Raw genomic sequence first — 27397 nt, 5'->3', positions numbered from 1 at the left:
TGAGAAACTTGCTATCAGGTAGTTGGCCCCGCTGGGCCTCCTTGAGGGCAAAGTTCCCAAGTGCAGGCACTTCTTTGTTACCAGTTCTTGTGAGTAGAACCTTTGGTAGTGTGGCCTACAGCTGGTGGTTACCCGCCAGGCAGGTTAAGGTGCTCCCCTCACTGGGTCGTCTGAGCACACAGCCGCCTGAGTCTGATCAGACGGTTGCAGGCCTCTCGTGAGGCCTCCCTGTTAGATCAGTCCGTAGGCCTGTCCGGCCTCCTTGTTACTTTGAAACACAAGTACTTGATAGATCCTTGATTTGAGCAGTTAGACTCCCCTCACTAGCAAGGGTTGTAAAGCGCTATGCTGAGTTTTGCTCTCTGGGTTACCTGTCTCTGAGATCCGGGCTAAGAAGGACTGCCAGTGTTTCAGCCCCTTAGTCTGGTTGCCTCACTGAGGCACCGTCCGGAGGCTCTGTTTCTGAACAGACAGGGTTGGCCAAATCGAAGTGTCCAAACACTTAGGGCAGAAGGTCAGGCCTCCCTGGTGGCACTCGGGCGAATAGTTTCCCCGGATAGTGATTTGGCTGGCATTCCTTCGGGTCTCCTAGCCACGTTCCCTTAAAGGGACCCCTTCTGTTGAAGTAGTTTGTCCCGGGCCTTTGAGCAGTCTGGATAGGACCTCATGCAGTTGCATTAAGGTTCCTCTTTTGGGCTATATAGCTTGGGCTATGACCGTAGGGGATGCTGTCACTGACAGCCCAGTGTGACCTGAGGGGGAGTGGCTCAGGTTTTTCAGTTGAAATTGCTTGTGCTGACAGTTGTCAGACACTCCCCTCAGCCTGGTGGCGTTGGTATATCGTTCCCCGTAGCGTCTTTCCGACGCAGAGCGAGTTCCCTTTCGAAAGGGAACGTCTTGGGTTATGTATGTAACCTCTGTTCCCTGAGAACAGGGAACGAGGCGCTGCGTCGCCTGCCATGCCTCGGGGTCTGTCTGCCATACAGTCCCTTCAGACGAGAAGATGTGTATGTGTTGGCAAGGCGCCCTTATATACTTCTGGGTCGCACGTTGATGACGTCATGGGCTGTCGTCGGTCAATGAGTTTGTGATTCGATAGTAGCTTCAGACACCTGTCACGCTGAGGCGTTCCTCATAGCGTCTTTCCGACGCAGCGTCTCGTTCGCTGTTCTCAGGGAACAGAGGTTACATACGTAACCCAAGACGTTTTTTAAAAACATTTTTTTTTTATTTATCATTTATTTATTTTTATTCCAAAGTGTAATAAACTATTACGAGTATTAAAAAACAGCTGGCATACGGACATCATCATAATAGGTTATAAGAGCTACACAAATTAACACAACATAAAAATAAAATTAAATAAATTTGCTCAAACATAGTTGGGTGTTCTGCAACTACAGGCACTTTTGACTATCCCAATCTTTTAAAAATCAACCTCTATGAATTTTAATTTTAACCATCACAGTCTGTAATACATATAAAAATTTCACAAAATTGAATGTAGTCATTAAGAACAAGAACATATGGAACATGTTTATTTTTTATGTTTTTCGGGTCATTTTCTTAAAAAGTGTCCTTACCGCAACGTTACAATAACGTCCATTTGATACATTTATCTTTAATAATTTCTATAAAAATGTAATATATTTAAATATCTTTTTCAAATTTGATGCAGTTTTGTAAATACTAATATAAAACATTTTCAATGTGTAAATCATCTCAACTTAAGTGTTAAAATATTTTTTTGCAAATGAAAATGTGAAAAATTTCACTGCTGGGACTTAAAAGTTGCAGAAACACCCAGTTCCGGGTCATAAAAAATATATTAATGCAAAGTATTTGGTGGGAATTGTTTAGTCTCTGTAAACATTACAAATAGTATGAGATAACTTTATGTATTAGCACTGTATAAATAAAATTGAATTGAATACAGTGGTGTGATAAAGTGGAATCAGCTTTCAGCTGAGAATTTTTTTTCAGAGGTTTTTTTATTATTATTTATAATGTATAGACTATTAATAAGCTATGTATGGATGATGATTTGAAAATGGTGTGGATTTGGTTTGTAGGCCTATACTTTTATAATTTGTGTGTATTGTATATGCCTGTTGTGCTTTAATTTGAAAGCTGGGCAGGCCCCATATTCATTAGCTTAAATTTTACTACCAATGGCAAAAAGCTGTTTTGAATCACTTTTTAAAGGGGTGGTAAACCACAATTTCACTATTCTAACTTTAGCTAGCGTGTAATGTTGCTGCTTGAGCATAAACAAAATCTGCAAAGTTACAACGTTCAAAGTTTAAAGCAAAGGGAGATATTTGCTTTTAAAGAAATCCGTTTCTAAGAACTACAGCAAACGGCCAGCAGGCGACTACACACATTCCTCCAGGGTTGGTGACATCAACAGGCTCAATATTTACATAAACCCCTCCTCCGAGAATATTAAATAAGGGGGGGTGATTTCATTTTGTATCGCGGCGCTGTTGTGGTATGGGCTGGAGTGTTGTTGCCGCGATGCCAAGGAAACGCTGTTATTTTCATCCGGATTGCAGGTCTGGGGTACTTGCTCTGTTCAGCCTTCCTTGGGACGGGGGTGCGTTGCAGAGCGTTTAACATACAGCATGTTATATGCACGTGTGTTTGAGTCAGCGGGGAATCAGGCGCGCGCAGGGCTCCCTGCAGCACATCTAACAGAGGAAAACATCCACCGTCTTCGCAATTTCAATGCCAGATTTGCACAACGTCAGCTGCGTGAAAAAAACACTGCCGGTGCGTGGATGCACGACGCGCGCGCTGCACATTTCACGGAGGACAACACAAACTTCCACAAACTTCGCGAGTTCAATACAGGATATGTACAACGGCTTGTCCTGAAAGCTGGATTTACAAACAGAAGCTGTTTACGGGCCACAACCTGTAAGTCTGATTTATTTTTCATCGATGTGTTTTCCTGTAATAGGTTGTAGCAAGGAAGTAAACAGATGACAACACTTTTCTGCAAACCAGTCTGTTAAATGCTCATTCATACTTAACGTTATCCGACGAACACCTAACGTTACAAACACTAACGTTAAAATCTCAACAGCGAACTTGGCATTAGTGTAAATGATTCTTTGATTAGAGCTTTTATGTATTATTTATCTACAGGCATGCTAAACATGGTTCTGTGTGTGATTTGGCTAAGTTACTAGTTAAAGCCAGTGCTTAGTGTTCGTTTTGGGTTAGTTCTTGCGACAGATATTTGGCTATAATCGTTCTAAAAATACAAAAGTTAAAGTGCCATTCAGTAGCGATCATTATAGATCCGCAGTCTTTACTCTTGAGGAGTGAACAGGTTCTGCTCGATCATCTTCACTCAAATGTTCTGGGTCTGATTCGGGCTCATATGGTTTAATTGACGCCGTTGTTTCTAATACTGACCAGAGCCATAGAGAGAGCCTCTCTCTCTATGGCTCTGATACTGACCGAAGCACAGCCTCCGGTAAGGGGCGTGACGTTTCCGACAAACGTACACTAGGCGGTTAGCAAATCACAACACACTGGGCCAGCTAACCAATCAGAGCCCACTGCGTATTTTTGAGGGACTGGCTTCATACAACCCGGAAAGCATCAGACCGTTTTACAAGGAGGGACAGAGCAGTGTAGAATAAAGGTCAAATATATGAAAAATAAGGCAATTTTTTTTAAAACGAAGCATGAACACATGTTACAGTGCACCCCACAAACACAGTCAAGCCTTCAAAAGAATGTGTTTTACCACCCCTTTAAGCTTTTCTGGGGTCAAAAAGTCTTGTGTTTGAGGGTCCTGGAATATTTCCTTTGGGGGGCCTTGTGTTAAAAAATGTTGAGAACCACGTTATCTTAATGGGAATACACTTTATTTTAATCCATTCTCCAACCTAGAGGGAAGGTTGGAGAACCTAGAGGGCTTATTTTTTTTTTTTTTACGCGTGTATTTTAGCATGACTTTTTCCAATGTATGAAAAAGATAGTATCAGTTTAACATATTCTCTTTTTATAGGATAATCAAATTACGTCCATGCTATCATAGTAACACTCTCTCAGAAATGCTATTGCAACTGGACATAATCCTCCACCCCTAGCACACCCCAACATTCCGAATATATGTCTCTAGGACTGGTGGGCAACCAAGGTGATTATGTTCCTCTTTGTGATTTTATTAATAAACACATTTCTGATGACAGGCTACCCCAAAATAAATCAAACATAAAAATTAACTTTTCTGATTTGTCAAACATATACACATGTCCAGCATTGTGGTCGTTCTGAAATAACCTATATTTTATATGCAATTTTCCTGATACTACTGAGAGTGTATGTCCCCTTCTCCATAGTTTGTGTGCTGTGTATTTTTTATTGCAGCAAGGTGAACAGCTGGGGAAGAAGTTAAATAGATTGGACATTGGTGAGGTGTTTGATGGGGTTATTTAGTTTGCAATAGGCAATACAGAACAACTTTTTTATGAGGAGAGTTGGGTAGAACAGAATTACAATGTGACAGTTCATTTTACAGTCTATCTGGAATAATTCCACATGAGTGCATTAAATAAAAGTCTGTATTTCCATTTATATCCTTACACAGGTATGATCTGACCAGAGGGCAGTTGACCCAGCTGAGAGTGACAGGAATGTCATGGACAGCTATTTCTACCTGTTTGGGAGTGTGCTATTGAACAGTGTGAAGACGATGTCTTCAGTATGGCATTGAGACTAATTTCAGCACTATTTCAGATATTGACCTCGATGCACCGATTCGTTCAATTATCAAACATCTAATGACAGAGTCACACAAGTCCTAGGCAAGTGTACTCAGGCAGCATATAGAATATTAATGATATCTCATCATGTGTCATTTTAATGTCATCGGTGGTTATACTGATGATGCTGACGTTGTTTAATTGCATTGTAGGAAGTCTCAGAAGTAGAGGACTCTATTCAAAAAAGGCTTGTCCGGGAGAGACTGGCAGCAGTTGACCCTGTTGGCATCTTGATCCGTACAAGATGTGCAGTTAGGAGGAGGCTTTATAATGTTAGAGGACCAAATCATCTTTGGTATGTATTTCAGTGACATTGGTATATCAGTCATATTATGCAGACATAATACATACATGTAAGTTTTTACAAATCCTTCTCTCTTTTTTTGTAGGCATATTGATTCAAACCACAAATGAATTGCATGGAGATTTGTGTCCCATAGGTGCATTGATGGATATAGCCGGACTGTTATTTACCTTGAGAGTGCTGTACAAACAACAGAGGATATACAGTACTTACTGTACCTTTTTCAAGAAGGGTGTGTCAAGATTTGGTTTGCCTTACAGAGTCAGAGGGGATAAAGGTGGTGAGAACATTGAAGTTGCCAGGTACATGATAAACAATCAGGGTAGTGAAAGATGCAGTTTTAAAGTCGGGCGAAGTGTTCATAATCAGAGAATCGAACACCTTTGGGCTGATGTCAATAGGGTGGTGTCAGATTTCTATAAACAACTTTTCTAGTATATGGAACACTCTTGGAACACATATTGGACGCCACAAGTGAAGTCCACTTACTGGCTTTACATTTTGTGTACCTTGGGAGGATACAGCGATCAGCGAGAGAGTTTTACCAGCAGTGGAACCTGCACACTTTAAGTTCAGGCCAATCCATGACACCCCTGGCTACTTGAATATATGGCATTTACACGTGTACTTGTATCATTTAAAGAGATTTACTACTGGAATGTATTTTTAACTCATACTGAACCTCTTTCTTCCATAAACTGAACAATTAAACTTATTATGTTTCAGAATATCATTTAGTTTTGAGATTATTTAATTCTGTATTTAAAGCATGTTCTCTCTCGCGCACTGTCGCTCTCTCTCGGACACACTCAATCTCTCTCAAGATTCAAGATTCAAATAGCTTTATTGGCATAGTGAAATAAATATATCTAAGAGCAGCAATTAGCCATAAAATATGCCTGAAAAAGAATATGCTAAAACACAGAGAAAAGAGAGCCTTAAACAATAATGCTTGATACACACACACACACACACACATTTTGTTGTAGATACAGATATTTGAAATATATGATGAGTAACAAAATGTTTACTGCAAGTCTTTTTCAGGTTTCACATCACTAATAATGTAACACCATTGTCAATACCAATACTTCAATAGAAATGAACAAATAAAGTGGTAACCCTTGACAAAATGTGATTTGTATTGTTATTATAATGATTTTATAAAGTTTAAATATGTTTTTAAATAAACTAAAACCTTGAAAAAAACTATATAGTGATCAGAATAAGCCAATGTGTGGTCCTCTGCTGCCATCTGGTGTTTATAATGGCAATTTCAGGGAACGTGTCATTATAATCATAGGAACATTGCAATTTTTCACCTATTGCCCAATCTCCATTAAATTTTGCGTTTAGAGTCATGTGTAACAGCCAGTCTTCTTTTGGTAGCCAGGTCTGTTATAAAATGTCAATCAATAATAGCCATTATAAAAGCATAAGTAAAAGGTATACAATGAGAAATAAAGCTAACGATTCAGTCAGACATACAAAGTCAGCGCTAGTAGCCTAAATAAATAAAGTTATGAAACTTCACTTTGCCCTCAGCCAAAATGATTTTCCAGGGAACAAAGTATAGATTCATGAGACCAAAGATCGCCTGTTAGATCTAGACCCTTTATGTGCCAACCTCACAATTACGTCACAGCGTTAGCTGGAGGCAAAACAAAGGGAAAACTGGAGCCGGCCAATACAAACCAGCAGAGACGACTACATAAGGAACTTAAAATACCATCTTACTGTGTTGTTGGGTGCCAGAATAGATGGAGTACAAACTCCAATTAGAGATTTTATCGCTTAACTGTTACTGTTTTGTTAACAAAAAACGACGACAGCTGTGGTTAAACGCAATAAAAAGAGCGGACTGGACAGAAACAATCATCAAAATGCTAGCGTTTTCAGCACACACTTCATATCATCTGTGATTTTATATATTGTTGCGACTGAAAAATGTAAGAACCTGGTCAGAAAGAACAATCAAATACAGTTTAAAAATGAGTTTGAGTTGTCTGGAATTTTCGTTCTAAAACATATTCACATCTTACTTTAAAATTGTACTGTAATGTTCCTCTAAATTTACACCATTTACAGGAGGAATATACTTTAAAATATCTCTTTGGCCATTACATGCATCTTAAAATAGGTTAATATCTTAGCCATCACATTGAATGTTTGACTTTGTATTTTGGCCCAGTTCACTCTCATGTAGCTGTACAAATAGTTCTTATTGCCTACTGAAACAGAAACACATCTTCATGGCTAACTTAAGACAGACACAGCTAAGTGAGGTTTATTTATCTTCAGCGACTGTATGTACCAATCCTGTAGCTTCCTCTTCACTTGTGCGCTACTATAATGAAAGAAGTGTTTGCACATCATACACTCAATCATTCAGCACATAGTTATAGGCATCTAAAGATTTACATGTATTTGTGCCCTGGTTATGGTGTCTGGGAAGCAGCCGATTCAGTTTTGGAACTAAACTGAGGGGCAAAATAATACATTTCGTCCTTCTGTCTGGGAATATTTGGTGGTCCAGGAGTAGTGGGTTGTGTTATTAGGTCCAATAACTGTTGCTTGGTTGTAGTTGGGGTTTGGATGTCAGCTCTGTGAGCTGTTATTTGTGGTGTGGAGGTGCTAGGCAGTGCTGGGGATGATTAGGAGGCCATGATGGACAGAGGCCAATGGGCAAATTTGGCCAGGGTACTGTATTTGTCATACAGATTAAAAAAACGCATGTTATATTTATTTATGTCTTCCACAGATTTCTGGGAACTGTAGAGAGCTTCACCAGCCTGGCCTTCCAGTACCGTCTAGGGATAAGCACCATTGTGGAGTCTGTCCACTTGTCCTGTAGAGCAATTGAGTAGCAAATGATGGCATCACAGTTCCCTAGACCAACAGAGGACATGTAGAGAGCTATAGCATTCAAATTTGGGGGAAAATTTTACTTCCCAAACTGCCTAGGTGCTATTGATTTGTCACCTGCACATTCTGGTAGCTTGTTTTTTGGAGTGAAGGAGTGAAGGAGTGATTTTGGATTCAGCACTTGTGTTCCTGAAGATCTTAATTAACTGGTGCAGGTGTGTTTGATCAGGGATGGAGATGAACTTTGCAGGAAGCTAGATCTCCAGGAGCAGGATTGGGCATCCCTGCTCTAGACCTATTACCCACTAAATAATCTCAATGCCAATACACCTAATGAGGCATTTCAGTCTGGCTTCCGGGCAAACCACAGCACAAAAACAGCCTTGATTAGGGTTTAAAATTATCTGCAAGTTATTCTGGAAACTTGGCAATCATCATTCGTTTAGATCTGAGTGCTGCTTTTGCCACCGTTGATCGTGAGATTATACTCGACCGACTTCAGACCTGGGCCGCTCTATCAAATGCTGTCTTAGTGTTCCCTGTTACTTAAGTAAGATCTGAACCAGTCTATGTTCCACTGGGCACCTAGTAGCGTTACGTCATTTCTTGTGGCATTCCTCAAGGCTCAATTTTGGGTCCTCTATGGTGTGGGGTTGTTTTTCAGGGGTTGGGCTTTGACCCTAGTTCCTGTGAAATAACTCTTAATGCTTCAGCATACCAAGACATTTTGGACAATTTAAAGCTCCCAACTTTGTGGGAACAGTTTGGGGATGGCCCCTTCCTGTTCCAACATGACTGCGCACCAGTGCACAAAGCAAGGGCTATAAAGACCTGGATGAGCGAGTTTGGTTTGGAGGAACTTGAAAGGCCTTCACAGAGTCCTGACCTCAACCTGATAGAACACCTTTGGGATGAATTAGAGCGGAGACTGCGAGCCAGGCCTTCTCGTCCAACATCAGTGCCTGACCTCATAAGATGAGCTTCTAGAAGAAAATTCCCATAAACACACTCCTAAACCTTGTGGAAAGCCTTCCAAGAAGAGTTTAAGCTTTTATAGTTGCAAAGGCTGGGCCAACTCCATATTAAACCCTAAGGATTAAGAATGGGATGTCATTAAAGCTCATGTGAATGTAATAAGCAATAAGTGAAGTTATTAAACGTAATTTCGGGAGGAGTACGCCCATCTAATCTTCCAATTAATACCAAGGTATAAAACCAGCAGCTTACCTCTTCCCATTTTTAGTTCCTGCAGCATCCCTCCTCCTCCCCTGCTCCTCCTTTTGTACAATTTTGCCTGTTATAGGGGGGCAATCGGAGCTCGGGTAGAATATCCTCTCCGAGCCCCTCTATAGCAGACAGCAAGCCAAATCTGTTTACCACTTTCACTAAGATTATATGGGCACACGAACTCGTGAAGCACTTTTATAGTTTCTCAAAACACATTTGTTCACTAGGGTCTTTTCTTGATACATTTTATTTGTTGTATTTCATTAAACAGTACAGCGATTCCAAGTTCTATGTCAGAACTCTGGCTTTGTTTGGCCAGCTACTACATCAGAATTACATGCATTGTGGTGCTCACGTAAACAGCGTCGGCCAAGGCACAGCAAGACAATTTTAACTGATATTTGATTCTGAGGTATCAATATATGGAATGAAATGAGGTTTCTATACAATCAAAATTAAATGTTGTCTACCGTAACCACTCAAACTATAGCATGTGGGGTGGTGAAGTAGATACAGGTGGATACATATGTATGACAAAGAAAATAAAAAGCCACAAGGCAAAGTAAAAAGAGGTGAAAGATGCAAATGAAAGTGGTCATGAAGGGGAACAATCATATCTGGCCCACATTCAGCTGCGGTTTGAACGTAATTTTGATTTTACACAGATGCGTATTTTCTGGTGCCATTTTAAATTACTGGGCCATTTAAAACTCTTTCCACACAAATAACACAAATAGGGTTTCACATTTTCATGACTTTTCAGGTGTATCTTTAAGTGTAATGGCAAAATAAACTTTTTATTACACTTGTCACAATTAAATGGCCTTCTTCCAGAGTGAATGCAAAGGTGATTTGTGAAATAACACCTTTTTCTAAACCCCTTACCACAATCAGAACACTGCAGTTTCTTTCCAGAATGAGTTTGCAAATGGCAATTCAAGTCTTTTTTAGATGTGAAGCTCTTCTCACACTGAAGACACGAGAAACGCCTCTCTCTTGTGTGAACTCTCATGTGACTCTTGAGGTTTCCTTTAACCGTGAAACACTTTCCACACTGAGGGCAGGCGAAAGGCTTCTCTCCAGTGTGAACTCTCATGTGAGTTTTAAGATTTCCTTTTTCTGAGAAGCTCTTCCCACAGAATTTGCAGGTGAAAGGGTTCTCTCCAGTGTGACTTCTCATGTGGGCTTCAAGAGATGCTTTATATGAAAAACTCTGTTGACACCGAGGGCATCCGTAAGGCTTCTCTCCAGTGTGAACACTCATATGGGCATTAAGGGTTACTTTATATCTGAAACTTTTTCCACACTCGCATAGATGAGGTGTCTCTCCAGTATGAAGTTTCATGTGATTTTTAAGATTTCCTTTTTCTGAGAAGCTCTTGCCACAGAGTTTGCAGGCGAAAGGCTTCTCTCCAGTGTGACTTCTCATGTGGGCTTCAAGAGATACTTTATATGCAAAACTCTGTTGACACTGAGGGCATCCGTAAGGCTTCTCTCCAGTGTGAACACTCATGTGGGCATCAAAGGTTACTTTATATCTGAAACTTTTTCCACACTCAGAGCATGTGTAAGGTTTCTCTTCAGTGTGAAGTTTCAAGTGAGTTTTAAGATTTCCTTTTTCTGAGAAGCTCTTCCCACAGAGTTTGCATGTGAAAGGCTTCTCTCCGGTGTGAATTTTTATGTGACTCTCAAGGGTTTTATTTAATCGGAAACTCTTTTCACACTGCTGGCATTTGAAAGGCTTCTCTCCAGAGTGAATTGTTACATGATTGTTAAGACGTTTCCTGTCTAAGAAACTTTTTCCACATTGATGACATATAAAACAGCCCTCTTTTGAGTGAATCCTCCTGTGCTGATTCAGGGTTACTTTACGGATGAAACTCTTTCCACACTGATCACATGAGAATGGTTTCTCTCCAGTGTGAATGTTCAAATGATACCCAAGGTTTAGTTTTGTTGTGAAGCTCTTTCCACACTGTTGGCAGGTGTAAGGCTTCTCTCCGGTGTGAATTTTCATGTGCTTTTTAAGGGATTCTTTTCGAGTGAACTTGTTTCCACACTGTTGGCAGGTGAATGAGCTCTCTCCAGTGTGAATTCCCATGTGGACTTTAAGGCAACCTTTTTGAGTGAAACTCTTTCCACACTGTTGACAGGTGAAAGACTTCTCTCTATTGTGAATTCCCATGTGGGCCTTAAGGTGTCCTTTCTGAGTGAAACTCTTCCCACACTGCTGGCAGGTGAAAGGCTTTTCTCCAGTGTGAACGCTAATGTGGACTTTAAGGTTTTGTTTTTTATTGAAACTCTTTCCACACTGAGGGCAGGTGTAATAACGGTTAGATTTGGTCTTCAGAGCCATTTTTTGTGAGGGTATCTTTTCAGTCGTTGTGAATTCTTCTCCAGTCATGAAATCATGATGATTCTTATATTGCTTTTTGTCTTCATTCAGTTCTTGGCTGTTCTCTTTCAGTGTCATCAGGTCTAAAAAAAAGACAAAGCAACAGACATTAAACCAGTTTCATGTATGTTAGATTAGTGTTTCTCGCGACCCACTAGTGGGTTGTGGATCATTCTATAGGGGGTCGCGAGACTTTCTCTGTGTTCTCATATTTTAGAATGTTGTATGTTGAATCATTATTGCCGTAACTTTCTAACGCTGTTTCTAAACTGTCCTATTACAATAATTTATCACTGCCGCAAATGGCTCCTATTGTACAAGGTCCTACTCTCTTTATGTAAGCGGTTTCCTTCTGGATTCAAACCAGACACGAATATCCAGAACTCGCAGATTGTGCAACAAAGTTTCTCTTGCCATTCAGCACCACCTATCTTTGCGAGTCGGGATTTTCAACAGTGACTACAACGAAAACAAAAAGCAGGAATAGGCTGACAACAGCTAGATTGAGTGCAACACTACGAGTGGCCCTTTCCCCAATTCCACCGTGTCTGGATACATTGTTTTAGAGCGGCAGTCTCAAATTTCACATTAATGTGAGTAAAAATAAATAAATCAGTTTGCCTCATAGTCTGCCTAATTATTGAAAAAGTGTGTGTTTTCGTGAAATTAATGGTAACACTTTACAATAAGGTTCATTAGTTAACATTATTTAACTACATTAGTTAACATGAACTAATAATGAACTGCACTTATAAAGCATTTATTTATATTTGTTAATGTAAATTTCAATATTTACTAATGCATTATTAAAATCTTGTTAACATTAGTTAATGCACTGTGAACTAACATGAACAAACCATGAACAGCTGTATTTTTATAAACTAATGTTAACAAAGATTAACTGATGCTGAACAAAGGTGTTGTTCATGGTTAGTTCATGTTAACTAATGCATTAACTAGTGTTAACTATTACAACCTTATTGTACAGTGTTACCAAATTAATTATAATAAGCAAACGGTGTAGCCTAGGTCTAAAATTTAAGTTATTTATTTATTTCCAGCCTTAGTGGGTCGTATGACTGGCATACCAAAAAAGAGTGGGTCGCAGTAGGCAAAAGGTTGAGAAAACCTGTGTTAGATCATATAAGCACTAAGCTACAGTAAGAGGTGTTTCAGTTACACTTTATCTTAACGTGCCATGGTAACAGTGTAATTACACAAATAAGTACTTAATATTATAAATGATCACCATACTATATGGTTAGGTTTTGGATAATTTACTGTTATCAATATAGTAAGTACATGTAACAACAATGAATAGTATAACAATGGTATAAACAAGGACACTGTAAAATAAAGTGTCACCGGTGTTTCCTGTCATCTCAGAACGTCTTCTCAATATTGTTAACTATTTCCTTTCTTTTGGACACTTTCAAGTGTCTTTCAAGCTGGCACTTATCAAACCCCTTATCAAACAGAGAGTCAGGTCTGCTTTTGGTATCTGATCAGCTATATCATTCTTCAAGTGCTTTTAAATCTTTTGACACTATACTGCCGTCCAAAGGCAAAGTGCAGTAACTACACATTTGGTCAAAATTGAGTTAAAGGGTTAGTTCACCCAAAAATGAAAATTCTGTCATTAATTACTCACCCTCATGTCGTTGGACACCCGTAAGACCTCCGTTCATATTCGGAACACAAATGAAGATATTTTAGTTGAAAGCTGATGGCTGAGAAAGGCTTTAGATAGGCCTCCATTGGCATTCAGTACATTGACACTTCCAAGATCCATGAAAGGCACTTAAAACGTCGTTACAAAGTCTATCTCACCACAGTGGCTCTACAATAATTTTACGATGCGACGACAATAGTTTTTGTGCGCAAAATAAAATCAAAATAAGACCTTTAACCAACTTGTTCTCGACTTCCGTGTACACTCAAAAAAATATTTTGGTCTAAATATAAGTTTTATGTATTTGAATTACATTACAATTTTCCATCCATTTGGACTACATAGTTTTAACATAAACAAACAAATAAACTTAATGTGATTCATATTTGTCAGTCAAACGTAAATGAAATAGGTAAGTTTTATGTAATGGTACACAGAAAAATGCCCATGATAAATTAACACAGCCTATTGCACACTACTGAGATAAAGTACCATTGAAGCAGTGTTCAAGTTAATGAGATAATTGAGTGATGATTGAGAATTAATTATTAACACCTGATGATAATGAGCAGAATCACTGACGGAAAGAGAAACACAAGAACTACAACTGACTTCAGCCACAGCCTTAGATAAAATCAACTGAAGATAAAAGAAGACATTAAATCTGAAGATCTTGGCAGAAGAGGATTAAACAACTCCACAAACAGCATTACCAGCTTCACACATTATTAACCAGACTGACTTTATTTCTGTAATTTTCTGTTTATAGTTTTGTTTGAAGTCACCATGCTGGAGATAAGTGTCTGCTTTAGTTGGGCTCTTAACTCTTTAACTTTTTTCTCTAGCTCCTTTAACTGTGTGTTTATAAAGCACATTTGTTATGGCAAGGGAATCCAAGAGAATATCTGGTGATGTTGGCTATTTATATATTGTTAATGACATCGTGTGGCTAAATCACTGATCTCATTCGGAGTCTAATACTCTGGTTATTGTGATACTGTGTTAATAGTTTTGTTTTATTCATAATAGTTGCCATGTGATTCTACAGCATGAGTTACAGCACTGTTGTGGTATTCGAATAATATGCAGGATTTAAATCTATGGCTTTGCTTAGATATACACAGACATCAAGAATCAATGTATGAATCTCAACAATGGTGACAATCAATTAAAATCTTCAAGCTGCAGTGCATGTTGGGTACCACCAATCACCCCCCCCCCATATGTCCCAGCATGCATTGCGGCATGAATAAATTATGCATCTGAATTGACAAATTTTCTTTGATACTAACTAATTGCTTTTACTTTTGCTGTTTTTGTCGTGACATTTTAGTTGCTTGTTTTATGTTCAAAGTTGATCTGTTTATCTTAATTTTTTTTTTATTGTCACCATTGTAGAAATTCAAACGCTGATTCATGATGTCTGTGTGTGTCTAAGTAATGCCGTAGATTAAGACCTTCTGGGCACTTTTTTTTTTTATCTGGATATTATTCAATTAACACAACCGTCCTGTATCTTGTGCTGCATAATCCCATGGCTAATACTATGAATACAACACAATTAATGACACATTACCTCTATAACCAGCAAATTAGCCTCTAAATTGGAGCAGTGATTCAGGCAAAAACAAATAGCCAACATCACCTGATAATATTTTCTCTTGGATTCCCTTGAAATAACAAATGTGCTTTATAAACACACAGTTAAAGGAGCCAGAGAAAAACTAAAGCTAAACAAATTAAGGGTCAAGAGCCCAACTAAAGCAGACACTCATCTCCAGCATGGTGACTTCCATACTATGAAACTATTATTTTCATTAAAACAGAAATTACAGAAATAAAGTCAGTCTGGTTAGTAATGCGTGAAGCTCATAATGCTGTTTGTGAAGTTGTTTAATCCTCATCTACTGATATCTTCAGAGATTTAATGTCTTCTTTTATCTTCAGTTGATTTCATCTAAGGCTGTGGCTGAAGTCAGTTGTAGTTCTTGTGTTTCTCTTTCCGTTAGTGATTCTGCTCATTATCATCAGGTGTTCATCATTAATTCTCAATCATCACTCAATTATCTCATTAACTTGAACACTGCTTCAATGGTACTTTATCTCAGTAGTGTGCACTAGGCTGTGTTAATTTATCATGGGCATTTTTCTGTGTACCATTACATAAAACTTACCTATTTCATTTACGTTTGACTGACAAATATGAATCACATTAAGTTTATTTGTTTGTTTATGTTAAAACTGACAAATATGAATCACATTAAGTTTATTTGTTTGTTTATGTTAAAACTATGTAGTCCAAATGGATGGAAAATTGTAATGTAATTCAAATACATAAAACTTATATTTAGACCAAAATATTTTTTTGAGTGTATGCCTCCACGACGCATGCGCGAGAATATGACGCAGATCCGGCGTTCGGACATATGACCCAGAAGCGATTTGTTTACGAGCAGAGGAAGACGCGCGTGTCTAAGCTGTTGGATTCTACATTGATCGTGCTTTAGGTCTCGGCGTAGTTCTCAAAATGGGGTTAAAGTGTGTATTTCATGGATTCACGAACACCGGCGCTACGTCTTATTCTCGCGCATGCGTCATTGAGGCACACACGGAAGTCGAGAACAAGTTGGTTAAAGGTGTTATTTTGATTTTTTTTTGCGCACAAAAACTATTGTCGTCGCATCGTAAACTTATTGTAGAGCCACTGTGGTGAGATAGACTTTGTAACGACGTTTTAAGTGCCTTTCATGGATCTTGGAAGTGTCAATGTACTGAATGCCAATGGAGGCCTATCTGAAGCCTTTCTCAGCCATCAGCTTTCAACTAAAATATCTTCATTTGTGTTCCGAATATGAACGGAGGTCTTACGGGTGTCCAACGACATGAGGGTGAGTAATTAATGACAGAATTTTCATTTTTGGGTGAACTAACCCTTTAAGACTTGAAATGGGCTTTGTGACATCTGTTCTGTCTTGTGACAAAGTTTGCTGGTTCAATTGTGTCCAGTTTTAGAGAAACGAGCGTGTCAAAATTGCAGTAACTACAAAATCCAAGCCAATACCAAGGCAAACCGCAGTAAGTGATGTTACTGCGTTCTAGCTTTGTTTCCCCCCCGTTTTTGACACCGCAGATACTGCGGTTTCAGCATCGTCACGATCGGGATTGTATGCGGTTTGCCCCGATCGTAACACACAGAAACAATCCCGCAGCCATATGATGGTTGAACTCGCGTTAAAACGCAAATATTCAAAGACTGGTAAGGATGATAGCAAAATAATAACTCATAGTAAGGCAACTGACAGCTTTATAATCAGTTAACATTGACTAGCCAGCCGCTAGCAAATTTTGACGTACATGTGCTGCTCTATTAAAGGCAATATCCTCTGACAACGTAATGATAATCCGATTTAATCACGTTGGTGTTTGTTGATTCGAACATCTCTCCGTTTCAAGCAGCTAATCCAATTGTATTGACAGGGGTTACTCCTTCAAAAGTTAGCTGAGTTGGGTAAAGTTATCTTGTTAGATAAAGTTACTCTAAAAGTTAGCGGCGCCAGTCAGCAGGTGACAAACGGACAACCGGACGAGCGCAGCCGGCCGACAGCAAGCACACTAGGTGAAAAAGTACACTTGCATAATGTACTGAAAGTACTCTATTTTCACGCACTAATTTCGTAGGCTACTTAATATACAAAAAAAAAAAGTGCCTATCAGTTTTTTGGATTTCACAGATAGGCTAGCTAAGAATACATAATAATTATATTTTAATTATTAATTATATTTTTAAGGGTGTAGATAGCATAAATAGGAAATGTACATGTTTGAGAATAGCTTAGAAGTTAGGGTAAAGGGAGAAGAAATACCTAAGTTAACTTACTCTCTAACCTCTAATTCTAGGAAATGATGTATGGCCATATTAAAGGGATAGTTCAACCGAAAATGAAAATTCTGTATTATATAAAGTTTATTATTACTATAAACATGTATTAAGAAGCATGAAAAAAAATTGGATGAACACATTTAGTTTGTAGATACTGCACTTTGCCTTTGCAATAGTGTTTTAGTTGTTTAAGGTCATCCAAAGGCAGAGTGCAGTATTTTGGGGGTTAAAGATCACATCGGTGGTCATGGTTTTTATCTATAAAAAATTTATTCCTAAGAAGGCAAAACATGAATGCATTACCAATAATCTATCTACAACATGTTTGACTGGCTGGTGTAAAAAACTTTAAAGCCATTTTTCTCAGTTTCAGTGTTTGCGTAGTTACTGCACTTAGCTTTTGTAGGGCAGTATATACCAGGGCCCGTATTCATAAAGAATCTTAATGCAAAGAGTAGCTCCTAGTGACAAAATTCTAAGAAAATTCTTAGAAATGTGGGCGTTTACTCTTAAAATTAACTAAAAAATCCTAGTAAAGAAAAAAGTAATTCAGAAAGCATCTTAACCCTTTAAGAGAGGTCTTAAGGTCACATTTGTTAAGAGCACAGATGAGGACTTTTAAGAGGCTTAAGAGTTTCTTTAGTAGCGGAGAAAATGGCAGAAAGACGAAGAGGGAGAAGAAATGTGTTGCAGACAATGGATAACAGTGACTTAATAAGACGCTATAGATTAGATCGTGCAGGGATCATGTTTGTTGCATTAAACCCAACTTTTAAACCACCAATTAAATAGACATGCCAGCAATCAGTGTAATTGGAAAGAGTGGAACAATGTTTATAATTCTAAGCCAATCAAATACCTTATAGGAAATTAACAGCTTGGTAAATAATAAAAGGATTTATATACACTGAAAAAAATTATTTGTTGAATTTACTAAAAAATGTTATCGTAAGTGGTCGCAATCAATTTATTTGATCTCAATTAAAACAAAAACACATGCAATTCCCATAAAATTAATTAATTTTTTCAAATTAAAATCAAAAAACTACATTTAAATTATTTAAACGAGCACAAATTAATTATGCTTAATTAAATCGGGCCATAATCATTTTTTTCAGTGTACATATATATAATGTGTGTGTGTGTGTGTGTGTGTGTGTGAGTGAGAGAGAACGGTAAAATAGGACAATTTGCGCTTGTAATTTCAAAGTGAAGGCTTAGAATAGACCCTATACTTAAAAGCGCTCCTTTTTTCCCCTTTTTGGCCAACCAACCAATCACAGTCTTCAAAAGACTGTGTCATACGTAGCAACGGGGTCAGCCCCGCCTCTTCACTAAGATAAACGTTTTTGTATTTTCCTTGCTCAAGAGTTGCTCTCAGATCGGTCCCGAATAGCTCTTCAGCTAAGACTCCAACGTAAAAGTTTTTAAGCTAATTTAGGAGTTTTCTGAGAGGACTCTTAGAATCTTTATGAATACAGGCCCAGGGGTCTCCAAACTCGGTCCTGGAGGGCCACTGTCCTGCAGAGTTTTGCTCAAACCCCAAATAAACACACCTGAACTAGCTAATCAGTGTCTAAGGCCCCGTCCACACGAAGCCAGAGCTTTCCCTATCCGATCATTTTTTTCCTAATTTCAAAAAATATCTGCGTACTCACGAGAACACTGAAAACAACTCAAAGCGATGTAGTATCCATACCAGGCCAGTATGTGGTGCTGTAATTCTACCACATAAATACACTAAAAACGGAGTAGAATAGTTGTGGCTAGAAGTGGTACAGCAATGGTGGGAAGTGAGGCAAAATCTCACAATAAAATAACAATAAATAAATGTGCTACTAAACAGATGTGTTTTATTAATGCCTACACCCTAAACCTACCCTTACAATAATGTAAATACATTAATGAATTTATGCAATATTATTGTGCCAATGCTCAGTACACATAGTTGTTTCCCTTCTAGTCTTTCCCGTGCGGGACGTGGTGTGATGACATCACCGTTTCACAAAATATACGGATTGGCTGTACACACGAAAACGCAAAGGTGTCGTTTTCAGATCTATCCACTATGTGACCCAGTTTCAAAAAATATCGGTTTCCTGCTCCCAAAACGCAGGATCCGTGTGGACGAAATGCTGATACGGTACAAAATGTTTACGTATACAGCTAAACGCATCTCCGTGTGGACGGGGCCTTACAGGGCAAAAATAAATAATAGTTAAGCCCTGTTTCCACCGAGATTACTCGGAACAATTTGTACCAGGAACTTTTTTTCCCCCAGACCTGCTACTGTCTGCGTTTCCACTGCGGTCTAAAGTACCGTGAAGATTAGGCAAACTAGTCCGTGACGTAGGACTGCACGTGACTGAGATTCAAGCTGTGCTGCTTTTGCTGGTTATGAATTGGTTTACTAAAGAGGTAATTAACAAAACTGCAGAAAAGAGACGAGCACTGATATTAAAGCGTATTCTGAAAGCTCGTAAAGCTAGATTTAAAATAAGACAACGTATGTTATGACCGTGAGATGGCTGAGACGAACTATGCGTAATGCTGCACATGCATTTTGCAGACCGGGCTTCTGGGTGCCGCACGCAGTGTTGTTGACAGTCACAGTGGCCGACAGGCTGACAGGCTTGGATGATGAGAGTGGAGTGGAGCAAGAAAAATTAGCGATAGTGAAGAAAATTCAGATATCATTGAAAAGAAAGGTCACTCGAATTCAGTGGTTTGGAGATATTGTGGCTATTTGCAATCCGACATAAAACAGCAACATGCACTGCTTATAGGTTCACCACACGGTAATATAATTATTTAATTACATTAGCCTAATATCAGGTCACGCATAGACTTATCGCCTTGTTAGTTGTAGTGGGTGACTTACAACAAACTAACGTTACCAAACTATAATCACTAAAACATCGGACTTATGGAAAAATACGGTTTAGTCTTTGGTGCTTTATTAATAACTCAGCATTGCCTGTATTAAAGAGAAATAAAATAATTTCATCTGTTGTTTAAAGTGAATAAAATAGACTTGACAGCCCTTACTGGAGTTCCACAACTAATGAACTTTGTACTTTCTCCCAGCCCACCGCAGTTGTGTGTGTCGGTGAGGTGCGTGGTGGACCAATCCACTGTAAGGCAAGTGAGGGGCGACTCAAAATGTTTCTAAACTTAAAAAGTATATAACTATATTATTTATATATAGAGAGTGTAGAGTAACAAAAATGCTGACCACAGTTAAGATTTCTCTGACCAGAAAGATTTTTTTGTTTATTGACAAACATTATCTTTAAAGCACTTTAACTTTGCTTTTACAGTCAGCAGAGCCAAATTTTATATTATTACAATTCTAGATTTTACTATAGATATTTATTTTTATATATTCTATTTATATTAATAATATTCTACTCTATTAATATTGATTTTATTAGTAATAAAAAAAATCTCAGTTTTGATAAATTGTTCAGCTGTTTAGGAAGTGTTTGTCATGTTTTGACAATGAAGGATAGTTTAAAACCATAATTGACTGTCTGTTTTCTACATCTTTCACTCAGGAGCAAAAATATGCCGTTAAACTTTAAATAAATAAAGATTTGACATTTATCGTGCTAATTATCGATATCGACTGATATGGGAAATTATATTGTGATAATTTTTTTGGGCCATATCGCCCAGCCCTAGTTGGAGCTAAACTCTGCAGGACAGCGGCCCTCCAGGACTGAGTTTGGAGACCCCTGCTATAGACCATGGTAATCTCTTTTTGTTGCCATTATTAGACAAGCATTATCATGGTTTAGGCTCTATCAGACCGCTACCACTTTCTTTGTGTAAATGAAGAGACGTCTGGTTAAACACAAGTTTTGAGTGTCACAGGGCTCAGTATTAGGTCCTCTGCTTTTCTCTTTGTATACGCTTTGCAGGTATATCATTAGTTTTCACAGTTATGCAGACACTCATATGTTTTGTATTTCCTCCATATAAAAAAAACTGCACAGCTCTTAATGGATTGTATTAATGAAATTAGGGCTGTGTGATGGCCTGAAGCTTCGATCCGCGTATCGCACATGCGAGACAATTTCTAGTGAAGCTCCGTATCGGGGTGTGTATTGGTTTCCCAGAGTCACGTGATCGATGACAAATGAAGCCTCACTTTCTGTCCAATCACGTGCGCGTTTCGTTTTGCGTGTCAGAAGGTTCGAACCCCAGAGTCCTTGTTGGCTCAGTCAGTCTGGTTGATGGGTTTGTGAGGAGAGTGCTGTACTTTGAAAGTTAATCAATACATTACATTTAGATAACTAAAATGTATTTGTCACTATTTTTTTGTTGTGTCTTTTTATTTGGGTAAAATCTTTTCACTTTTGTTGTTTTCTAGGTAATTTGGTGTTAGTATTTGGGGTTAAGGTGGGATTAGGGGATAGGGTGTTGATGTTTGGTGAAGGCTTTGCATTTAGAGCAATGGCAACAGGCAAAAAAAGAAAGACTTCCCCTATCTGGGAATATTTTGTGTTTATAGCTTCCAATGTATGTATGCTTCTCTACTGCCTAAGAGGAGAAATAGACTCAGCTCCAACACTGTGAAACTGTTTTTTTTTCCCTTAATAAAAATAATTTAAAACTTTATCACTTTTCTGTCATTCCTACAGTTACACAAGCACCATCACTGCCAAGTGTCATAGGCTGCGTTCACACTGCAGGCTGAAACGACCCAATTCCGATTTTTTTGCCCTTATGCGACCTGTATCTGATCTTTTCATGACAGTCTGAACGACACAGATCCAATCTTTTCAAATGCGACCCAGGCCACTTGGGTATGTGGTCCAAATCCGATACATATCCGATCTTTTGAAATGCGTCTTCAGTCTGAACTACCAGGTCACATGTATCCGACCCGCACGTCGTTGATACGCGACAAACGTCATCATTGTAACTCCCGTTCCTTACTCCAGTCCAGTGGTGGCGGTAATGCACAAGAAATAGTTGCTAACCGCCAATAAAAGAAGAAATACGCACCTGTTGCTAGCCAATACACTCCAACTCCAACGCGTTTCTGCACTGTTCTGGGCCGCCGCAGACGTGTCTCTTCCCGTGACAAAGTTAGTTGAAGGCGCTCGCAAACATAATTGAAGGTGGATCTGGTCATTCTGAAGTTACTGATGAATTCGGTATCAGTAAAGCCACTCACATCAGTATCCCACCACTCCTGGCTGCGACTCCGCACACACACGTTTCTCTGTACCGACTGTGCTACCACTGCTCCACAAAACGCCATGGCCAAAAACCTTGCTCTCCTCCTCTTTTTTAATTTTCTTCTTAACATGAGAAGGTTGTAATGGTGCTGGCTCCGTTGCGAAAATAACTTTAATAAAGCTAAACGAACTCCAATGCTGACACCCATATTTGGCTACTTCCGTAAACAACGAGTGACGTCGTTGACCGTTGAGTACTCTTCTGCGCATGCGGGTCACTTCTGGGTCATTTCACGTTCACACAGGAGATCACAAAAGGTCGCATTTAATTGGAAATGTGAACGGCCTTGCAAAAAAAAATCGAATTTTTTCAAAAAATTGGAATTGAGCATTAAGCCCTGCAGTGTGAACACAGCCATAAGCACATTTAATGATCCTATCACACAATGTCCTTATTCACTATGTGTGTGTTGAGAGAGAGTAGGCCTATATTAGATCTTATTGAATCATATAAGCTCATATTATATTTTATTGTCACACTTTAATGAGTGAATGAGTTTATTTAATGGACAAATTAAACACAAACGTGTAAGGCTTTTATTTGTACACATAACATTGAAACGATGGGAGTGTGTTGTGGTTGCTTTATCTGACAGACCTTCCACAGGCTTCTGCTACTTTATTTTAAATAAGCACCAGATGGCGCTGTTCTTGACACTCTTGAAGCTTCAAATCTTTTCCCGGAACAGTCAGGGGAAAGCCTCACTGCTTCATGAGGCTTCATTTCCCCATCCCTAGTTAACAGTTATTTCTTTTGAGTTTAAGTTACCTACGTGTGAAAAGCAAAGGTTTGACGCTGTCTGGGCAAAGCGCTGCACTTCAGTGGAGGTCCGTTCTAATAAAGGACCGGCTGGCCCCAGTGGCCGCCATTTTGTTCCAGTGGTTGAGCCGATGTTGCAGATTAGCTGGGGGGATGTAGGGTTGTTTATTTTCGTTTATTATAATTGTTTGTGTATAATTTGTTTATGACCCATTTCTTTATTTTTTGTGAATGAATTACGGTGGGTTTAATTGGTGTTAATCGTTCCCAGTGTGCGTAATGGACTAGTCCTTTGCGTATATAAGTTTCCCCATGTGTGGCATTTGGGGAGGCCATGTTTTCTTTGTCTGGTTTGTTTGTTTGATTATTGTTCAGTTTTGATTCTCTTTAGTTTACCTTTTTTATGGGCCCAGACCTGACTTTATTTTCATTCAGTTTTTCCAAGTTATTTCATTTGTAACTTTGTTTGGCATTTAATATATAATTTTTTGGTTGGAAATCCTGTGTTCTTTGCCCTTGACTGCTTGGTCCCTCACAGGCTGCAGAAATTTACATTCTCAGGAAAATAGCCGCTTATCAGTTAATCATTAATCGATCGATAAGGTCAACCAACTATCGATTAATGAATTAATCGATAATTTGCATCCCTAACCTCAACAAAAGCTGATAACGGTAGGCCTACATCAACTATCTTTATTTTTATTGTGGACCATACATTTTTGACAGTGAAAAAATGAGACGATTCAATATTGCTTGTTAAACACACAGTCTTTGAAGCTCCTTTTGATTTTCACAGAGGACTTGATTTGTCCTGCGTTCGGACCTAGGACTGTTATTAGTGGGGTGTCGAAATTAATCGTTTCTTCGATGCAGACGAGGACAATTTGGTATCGGTACAGTATTAGACCATAATCGATTATAATGTGCTGATTATTTTCTTTAAAGGATTAATTCACTTTTAAATAAACTTTTGCTGATAATTTACTCACCCCCATGTCATCCAAGATGTCCATGTCTTTCTTTCTGCAGTCGAAAAGAAATTAAGGTTTTGGATGAAAACAGTGCAGGGTTTTTCTCCATTAAATGGACTTCAGTGGGACCCAAACGGTTCAAGGTCCAAATGACAGTTTCAGTGCAGCTTCAAAGGGCTTTAAACAATACCAGACGATGAATAAGGGTCTTATCTAGCGAAACGATCAGTTTCTGCGAGAAACCAAGCAGTATTTATGCTATTATTTTACCTCTTAACAGAGGAACGCGATCGTCTCTGAGCTCCGCCATTACTTCCGGAGAGTGAGGTCAAATTTGATCGTGGTCATAGATGTATGCGTAGATGCCTCATTAGCGACTGCACGGATCAGTAGAATGAGGCATCTACTATCGATATATCTATCTGGACTGTTTTCATCCAAAACCTTAATTTCTTTTCGACTGCAGAAAGAAAGACATGGACATCTTGGATGACATGGGGGTGAGTAAATTATCAGCAAAAGTTTATTTATAAGTGAACTAATCCTTTAATATCAGATTTGTCTAACCCCTACACTCATCTAGTTTAATATATTTTTTGTCATAGCTTGTATTCAGTGGATTCTGGACTATGTTTAACAAATAAAAGAGTGACCATTAATTCCACAAACACAGATGTATAGATATTCTATAGTGATGTAGAATATTGTGTGTGTGTGTGTGTGTGTGTGTGTGTGTGTGTGAGTATGTTTATATATATTCAACCCACAGATTTTTTTAAATGTATGTTCCTAAATTCTTATTGGGTGGGCAAGGCAGAGACATTTGGGTGTGCCTAGAACCGGCCCCATATGATATCACTTTAATTAGAACACGTATACGGCTTTCTTCAAAAATATCATTAATTCCGTTAGAGCTGGACATTTTAAACTGGGTCAAATGACTGTGTTCAACTTTGAGAATGAAACCAACCTGTTTGTTCCTCAGTATCTTCTTGTTTCACACAGAATACTTCTTCAATCTTCATTTCTTCACTCTCCTCTTTAATCAACGCCATCTTTATAATAGTGTCACATGGATCTCAGTCACTTCACCAGGAGTTTTTCTGTGTGTTTTGACACTCTGTCATGATTAAGATGAGAATAATTAACAGAAAGAAAAATAAATCCAAACTAAATCTATGAGTGTCTCAATCATCTCCCTGGTTGCACTTTCATAAAAATATTCGATTTTGTAAAAGTTTTTTGTTGTCTGTGTTCTCTTCAGCGTGCTGTGATTTGAGCGCTTCAAGATTTAAAATTTTGCCCATTTATTCAGTTGAGTTTTTAAAAGCTCTGTTTCTCCATCAACACTTCAATGACTGACTGAATATATGTTTACAACAAACTGATTAAAGAAACAGGGAGTGAAATGCCATGCACGCTTTTTGTTACTCATCACAAAAACAACGGTCATTAATGTTAGATAAAGCATCACAATTCTGCATTCAATAACAACTCATTCATTTCACAGCTAGTGATGGATTTTAAAAAACGCTTCATGAAGTATTGAAGGCTTTCGTTTCTGCCATTACTAGTAAAACTATGCAAATGAATTGAATGGTTTGCACTTTAGAAGCGTTTAAATGAGTAAACGCACAAACCTTTCTTTAGCCGAATCACAACAGATGCAGTAGCGCGGCGCGGACTTATGACGTCACACTCGAACAAAATAAAAGTCCCACTGCTGTCTAAAGTGCATAGAAGTTTACAATACAGATAATAACATAGAGGAGGGGGGGAATTCAGAGATTATTTCTTGAAATTCATATAGTATAGTCCTGATGTGCTGAAAATATTAATAGCTATTAATGAAAATAAAGAGATTCGGTCTAAAAAACAAACCTGTAATGTTTGGGAGCAGAAACATTTGGGGCTGGGAACCTTTTTTCTCTAACTAATTTTAATATGAAAAACAAAGTTTTGTCAATAAAATTAAAACCTTATACAGAAGTCCCACAGATTGAAATATATAATAATGATAAAATATTTGCATATATTTAAATGTCTTAAATGTAAATAGAAGACAATATGTGTTTATACTTATATCTTAATATATTTTATAAGTTTAGATATCCATTAATGTAAATCCATTAATTTGTGCATATATATATGAGACCACTTAACATTGAGAAATCAATGTTAAATGTTCCTCTTTTTAGTACATTTCACATTTGTGCCTCCATAAACAGGTATGTAAATATTTTCATTTTATATACATTTATAAATTAAACAGTCAAAAGGCCACCTTCTCCATACAATGCAAAAATGTTAACCCAGTGGACATAATCTAAATGTGTTTGCAAAGTGAACAATTCAGGAGTTACAGGGAACACATTCTACACAAAAATAACTTTTTATAATTTGTATTAATGTTAACAAAAAGTACTATTCTCAGACCAACCAAAGTTCAGATGGGTCTAGACAGCAAAGGTCTCATTCTCCGACCCATTGACAGATTTTTGGGACTGTATAAATCTCATCAGTTGTTCTTTGATGTTTACCAAAGCTGTGGCCTACAAGGCCTAAATGGAAAGATGTGGCCGTCTGTGTTCTGAACCTTTAAATGGCTTCAGAATCCAACTCAAATATCGTGATTTTTGCATGAAGTCAAGGCTTTTCCTACCTACCGTCATTGCAGGTGTTTACTACTGTACTCCTAGATCTAGCTAACAAGCATGTTATTTCTCAATTAGTTCAAGTTTCCTAAAAAGTTGGTTGCCCAGATCTCTCTATACATTTTTTTTAATCAAGTTCTGCTATTTTGTAGTACAGTACCGGTCAAAGGTTTTGACACACATTCCCATCCAAGAGAACGTAGCTCTACAAAACAGTGTTGTCATAAAAGATAATAATGGACCTTTATGATTTCGAAGTCACAGTTTACCTCCACTTGATGCAAGCTTAGTTATTTGAAGATTACTGAAATAATTCACTGTCTGAAATACAGTCCTAACATGGATGAATGGCCAGAAGAGGACCTCATTGACCAAATAGACTCATCAGTAAACACCAAGTAAACAAACAAACCCTCCCCCAAAAACATTTTCTTCTAGTGATTCCTTACATTCTTACAATCTTCTCACAAATGTTATATCTCAGTAAAGTTGATTCATTTCTAAATCATTTTTGTACTCCACTTGCTCCCTTTCAGGCAAAGTGCCATAGAGATACTCACAGAGCTCACCAACAAAATAAATTCAGAAGATCGACACTCGTCAAATATGATTAAATCATGCAGAGATTACATGTATGGC

General features: G+C 38.3%; 1 protein-coding gene across 1 annotated transcript; it reads right to left on the bottom strand.

Moving 5' to 3' along the window:
• Window positions 1-9415: 9415 nt before the first annotated feature.
• LOC307126163 (uncharacterized protein) lies at window positions 9416-25809 on the bottom strand. Its single transcript, XM_079816569.1, has 3 exons — window positions 25745-25809; window positions 25075-25224; window positions 9416-11655 (listed from the first exon to the last, which is right to left on the bottom strand). Exons 2-3 carry the CDS (start codon window positions 25157-25159, stop codon window positions 9806-9808), a joined length of 1935 nt encoding a protein of 644 aa, XP_079672695.1. The 5' UTR covers window positions 25160-25224; window positions 25745-25809; the 3' UTR covers window positions 9416-9805.
• Between the last annotated feature and the right edge of the window lie 1588 nt (window positions 25810-27397).

The sequence above is a fragment of the Gobio gobio genome (assembly GCF_949357685.1).
Source record: "Gobio gobio genome assembly, chromosome: 5".
In the NCBI taxonomy this organism is placed as follows: domain Eukaryota; kingdom Metazoa; phylum Chordata; class Actinopteri; order Cypriniformes; family Gobionidae; genus Gobio; species Gobio gobio.
The sequence above is the reverse complement of the archived record's forward strand: the minus strand, read 5'-3'. Positions and strand labels throughout refer to the sequence as shown.